Below are 6,000 nucleotides of genomic sequence, written 5' to 3' on the forward strand. Positions count from 1 at the left end.
CAAGGCAGCTTATTTCCAGCTCAGTATCATCATCTACTGCGAGCGCCGGCACCGCAGCCCCAGGACGCACCCTCTTCTCCTTGGCGGTGATGATGGCGTCCCTATTCTCTTCTGAGACCAGGACGCAGGTGCTGTAGGAGGATTGGAGCATGTTGATCACCAGGGAATTGGATAGCACGTCCAGTTTCTTCACCTCATCTCCCGTCACGTTCACGCTTCCTGCGATTCCATACCTGAGAAGACAAAAGGCTGAATGAAGAAGTCACTAGGGGGTCTTAACTCCAGCAGAGCCTGGGACCCTAAAACGCCAGCAGTGTACTCCCCTCTCGTTCTGCGTCTCTGGAGTCTCCAAGTCACACGTGCAGAAGAAGGCGATTATGCCTCACAGGATGTCTCTCAGCTTTGCCTCCCTTACACCTTGGAGTCGTTGTCATATTTTCTTAGCCTCCCAGTGAGATGACCCAGGATTCAGTCTCACTAAAACACAAACCCACTCTCAGCACAGGGAGATGGAGCAGACAGGGGGCTCATCAAATCAGACCCATCGCCATAACTGAGGACTCCAAAAGTAAAGGGCCGTGGCCTCCAGCCCTGGAATTTCTTTTTCTTTTTTTTTTTTCAGACGGAGTCTCACTCTCTCCCCCAGGGTGGAGTGCAGTGGCGCGATCTCGGCTCACTGCAAGCTCCACCTCCCAAGTTTGCGCCATTCTCCTGCCTCAGCCTCCCAAGTAGCTGGGACTACAGGCTCTCACCACCATGCCCGGCTAATTTTTTCTGTATTTTTAGTAGAGATGGGGTTTCACCGTGTTAGCCAGGATGATCTTGATCTCCCGACCTCATGATCCACCCGCCTCGGCCTCCCAAAGTGCTGGGATTACAGGCGTGAGCCACCATGCCAGGCCAAGCCCTGGAATTTCAAGTCTTTGTGGATTCTCCTCACACAGTGCCCTGCTGGAACGAATTAAAATTGCCCTGTGGTAGCTTGGTGTTACTTGAACTGAGAAGGAAATTTGGGGGCAGACTTACTTCATTTTTTTCTTCACTGCCATTCCAAGCGGTATAAGAGAGTGCTACTATGAGAATTCTATGCCAGTCAGGGCCAGGGCCTCATGCCTGTAATCCCAGCACTGTGGGAGGCTGAGGCATGTAGGTCGCTTGAGCCCAGGAGTTCAAGACCAGTCTGGGCAACACAGTGAGACCCTGTCTTTACAAAAAAAATACAAAAATTAGCTGGATGTGGTGGCACACACCTGTACTCCCAGCTACTTGGGAGGCTGAGATGAAAGGATCATCTAAGCCTGGGGAGGTGAAGGTTGCAGTAAGCTGTGATCACGCCACTGCACTCCAGCCTAAGCGATGGAGTGAGACCCTCAAAATAATTCTATCTAGAGGCTTTGGGTTTTACAGCATTCATATGCAAAGGTCTCCCCACTTCCATCCTCGCCCCTTCAGGGGGTTCTCAACACAGCAGCAGGAGGGGTCCTCCTAAAGTGCCCTCCAGTCTTACCCAGAGGCAAAATCCAAGTCCTCAAGTGGGTGTCAGGCACCACCGTGGAATCTCTGTGCCCGGGTTGGTATGGCTGCCTGTCTCTCTTGTCTTCACAGGGCCAGCCCCAGCCTCTGAAACCTCCAAGGCACACACCTGCCTTGTGACGGACTGCCCACAGGCCTTGCTGCCCCACCTGGGACACTCTTCCTCAAGAGCCATGTGGCGGCCACCCCAGTCAAGCTTTGGCTCAAGGATCATCTCTCAGTGGTGCCTTCTCTGGCCATCTGTTTGGAGCAGCATGCCCTGGTCCCCAACATCTTACTCGATGCATTTTCTCCTCTGCCCTGACCACCATCTAGCTCCTGTTTATTGTCTGTGAGCTCCACAATGGCAGGAATTTTTTTTCCATTCTGAGGGAAGTCATATCCTTCATGTGTCCACCCTGCACCACTACAGCAAGGCTCAGTCACCCTGCCACCCTCTCACGTTCCAACAGCAGCAGATGTCCCTGGGCCAACACCCAGCAAGGGGCTCTGGTCCTTCTCGCCTTCACTAATGGTGTTCCCACCACAGCAGTGCTCTCTGCCCAGCTTTCTTCCTGCTCTTCCTCCTTTTCCTCTCTGGGACGCCTCCCTGGTCCTCTCAAGTGGGCCCCACACACCAGAAACACCCCATCATCATCCCTCCTCAGTGCTCACCACACTCACGGACCGGCTTCCTGCTGCATGGCCTGCTTGCAGAGGGCAGGATCCGTCCTTCTGTCTGTTTCTGCAGTGCCCAGACACACAGCGCATGCTCCATGTCTGTTCACTGAGTTATGAGGAAAGGATGGCAAGAAAGGAATTTCCCTTCCCTTCTGATGTTAATGCTATTTATTTGTGGAAGGAAATCTCAGGTGGTTCTAACAAGCAGCCAGGGTTGAGAACCACTGATCTACCTTAAGCTGGGGGCAAACTCATTTCCTACCCTCTTCCCTGAACGGCACCCCCACCTCACCCCCTCAACACCAACCCCCACCCATGGCACATCATTTGGTGTCTGAGGAACCATGATGTGAGCAGTCAGCTGTCTTGGAAAACAGTCCTAGCAGCCTCACCCCAAAGACTGTGCCTCCTGGTCAAGACAAAAGCAAGTAAGCAACAGCAGCAACAAAACTAGGTTGACTGCATCTGAGTTTCAGGGGACCACAAACGCAGGCCCTGGTTCGATATGGAATCTGGATGCACTTGCCGCTGGAGAATGAACAGCGGGCCCAGGCCTGCGGTGGGCAGAGCTGAGAAACAGGCTCTGTCCTGCGCTTTGCAAATCCCCCCTCATCCGTCTAACCCCACCCCTCAGCCGACCCCCTGCACCCTCCCTCCAGGTACTGGGCAGCACCCCTCCTCCCGGAAAGAATGGAAACTCACCAGGAGATGTGAGTTCCTGGCAATAGCTTCACCTGAGATGATGGGTGAAAGGGGCTCTCTAGCCCGTAGGACAGTATCTTGCAGAGTTTTGACTGGCACTAAAGCTCACTGACAGTCTCTAAAGGAATGTTCCCCCACAGCCATGAGAAAGCAAAGGAGAGGCTCCGGGCAAGCACTGCGGCCTCTCTTGTTCCCACCATAAGGAGAAGAGGAAAGAGAAGGGGGAAAGGAGACTCTCAAAACTTTTAAATTGCATTCACGGAGCCCGTGCTAGAAATATCTCCCCAAAAGGAGCCAGGGGCTTGCGGTCCCCTGCCTGGGCGGTGGTGGGAGTGTGAGACAGGCCACACATAGCCTGGCTGCTGCAGGATGGAACACCACCTTTTCCCTTCCTGGGAAACAATGCCAGGTCTTTTTAAAAATAATCCAAGTATCTTCTTAGAAAGAAAGAATTTCTAGCCACTGGGCTTCCCCTGCTGCCTCCCTGGGTGTCTGTTACACAGGGGCCAGGGAAAGATGCTGTCTGAGTTGGCAGAATATGGGGTTCCGGCTGGGATATGGGGCCCTTGGTGGCCCCAGGACCCTGCCTCAGCCGCCCAGAGGCTTCCACTGGCTGCGCCTGCCACCTAGTGGTCATTGACGGCGCAGGCACAGGCAAATCTGGTCTGGGCTTGGAATCGCGGTAGTGACAGGCACTGTGCGTGTATTACGGGGCCGGCACAGTTGAAGTCGTCATCACATGCGCTTGCTAACTCTGCAACAACCCTAAGAGTTAGGGGTGCTCGTATCCTCTCCATTTCACAAAGGGAATCTAAGGTCCTGGCGAGAGTAAATCACTGCCCATCATTACACGGTAGGAGATGCCAAATTAATAAGCACCTCAATTATCCGTTTCCTAGGGCCACTTTGTCTCCTTCCTCGACCGCCATAAAGTCAAGTTTTGCAGCAGATAAGCAAGACCCCTACCACGGCAGCCACTGCCTAACCAAGAGCCCTGCACAGAGGGGAGCCCGATTTATGTGGGTTAATTACCCTGAGATGGGCTCAGGCAACCACGCGAGGATAGCAGGGTCCACACAGGGAGAGGCAAAGTCCCTGTCTACCGTCACTCAGCAGAGCTGTCACCCGCAGGAGCAGGACAGGGTACCGGCTGCCCTTACATAGTGGAAGGCAATTAAATGCAAAGCATAGCTGTTATTGCCAAATGAGGTAAAAACAGAGCTGAAGCATCCACACACAGGAAAAAAGCAAGGATAATGCACCGTTAACCTGAGTCCTGCTACTGGGTCACCACTCCTAAATAAATACAGTCTGTGGTGATCAAATGATAATTACATCTTGTAATCTAATGCTATCACTTTTTGTGTTAAAAGCACTTAATTGTTCAGAGTAAATATTTTAAATGATTGGACTTTGTTAGCTCCTCATTTTGAGTCTCTTTCATCCTCAAAATATGTGTTCCTTCAGCTCCTGAGAGGACCTCCCCTGGAATTACTATAAGGGAAGCCCAAAGAAAGCTGGGGTTTTGTTTGTTTGTTTGTTTGTATGTTTTGAGATGGAATCTTGTCCTGTCACCCAGGCTGGAGTGCAGTGGTACGATCTCGACTCACTGCAACCTCCATCTCCCAGGTTCAAGCGATGCTCCTGCCTCAGCCTCCCAAGTAGCTGGGACTACAGGTGACTGCCACCACACCCAGCTAACTTTTGTATTTTTAGTAGAGACAGGGTTTCACCATGTTGGCCAGGATGGTCTTGATCTCTTGAACTCATGATCCACCCGCCTTGGCCTCCCAAAGTGCCAGGATTACAGGCATGAGCCACCGTGCCTGGCCACCGGGTTCTTTTTATTACAGACTTAAATGGGACACTGGGCTGTGACCATCAGCAGTGTAATGTGAACTTGGCCTCATCCGTGCTTGGATAAAGCACCAAAGAGAACCCCGTGGAAGAAACCTCTGCACTCCCCTCCCAGGACTAGCAGCTCCCAGCTTCCTGCACACCAAGTGGAGGTGAAGATAAAGAAAGAGTCACAGAGAAGAAATAAAACACGTAGCCAGCAAAACACTCCTTTAGATGATGAGAGAGCAGATGCAGGAAGGGGCTCTACCAAGCTTCCTATGTCGTAAATAATTTCCAGCTCCTAAAATATTTGCAAAGCTTATTAAAATAAAACACTCATGTCTGCAAAAGACATAAAGAGATGTTTCACGTAATCCCTCTACTTCTTTGTGCCAGTGAGACTCACTCTGTGCAAATACAAGTCATGATAACACGACACATTTTAATGCAACAAGCCACTGCACTTGGTATCATTATAATAACTGGAAAAATTACATGCATATTTCTCATAGCATGTTTTCGTTCCTTTCTCAAAACAAGTCAAAGGCCCCTTTATCAAAGTACACATGATAGGAACTTGAAATGCAGCTTCCATCTAGGGCACACAGGGCCAATAAGCTTTGGACCCAGTTTCTTGCCAAAGCACCTGCAACTCCCACACCCCTGCGTGGGCCTGGGGTGCTCTGTGCCCCATGCCTGCTCCCCAGGACTCACAGGTGGGCCAGGCCGGCCTTGCGTACGGCCGAGGAGATGGCTTTGATGGCCGTGAGCATTGAGTTCAGCAGCTGGGTGAGCTCCCCAGTCCCTTTGGCCTGACGCCCCTTTTCCATAACGTAGCGGGTCAGGGTGAGCATGTCGGTTTCGAAGGGGCTTCTGTCCGTCATTATGGCTGGAATGCTTCAAATCCTTTTCTCCAGGCAGGAAACCTTGCTTACCTCTGAGGGCTGCGGCTCCACAGTGTGGAAGCCGATAAGAAATCTATGCTGGCCCTGCCAGGATCTCTAAGGAAAAGGGCCCAAAACACATGACTCAAACAACTGCTGGGGCCCTCAAGGAACTCCCTCTGGCGTCGGGGACTGTGGCAGCTGCCAGGGAGCCGCAGCAGTCTGTAAATAGGACGGGCTGCCCAGAAACATGGAGCCGCTTTCTCCTGCTGAGCACCCCCTTTCAAGATACCAAGAAGCCACAATTTAGGCACAGGTGGGAGGTGAGAAATCCAGTTGATTAAAAAATGATGCATAAAACCTTCTTATTCCAGGCTCCAAA

The 6,000-nt window shown here is 51.8% G+C and overlaps 1 protein-coding gene across 1 annotated transcript in view; it reads right to left on the reverse strand.

Moving 5' to 3' along the window:
- The window catches only part of FBP2 (fructose-bisphosphatase 2), a 39,573-nt gene extending 33,859 nt beyond the window's left edge, over nt 1–5,714 (reverse strand). Inside the window, exons 1-2 of the mRNA XM_032164579.1 lie at nt 5,449–5,714; nt 71–233 (exon numbers count right to left, since the gene is read on the reverse strand). Of these exons, the coding sequence (XP_032020470.1) occupies nt 71–233; nt 5,449–5,618 (333 nt within the window). The 5' untranslated portion in view covers nt 5,619–5,714. The remainder of the gene's footprint in view (nt 1–70; nt 234–5,448) is intronic.
- Nucleotides 5,715–6,000: the final 286 nt, after the last annotated feature.

This window comes from Hylobates moloch, unplaced genomic scaffold (genome assembly GCF_009828535.3).
Source record: "Hylobates moloch isolate HMO894 unplaced genomic scaffold, HMol_V3 SCAFFOLD_10, whole genome shotgun sequence".
Classification (NCBI taxonomy): domain Eukaryota; kingdom Metazoa; phylum Chordata; class Mammalia; order Primates; family Hylobatidae; genus Hylobates; species Hylobates moloch.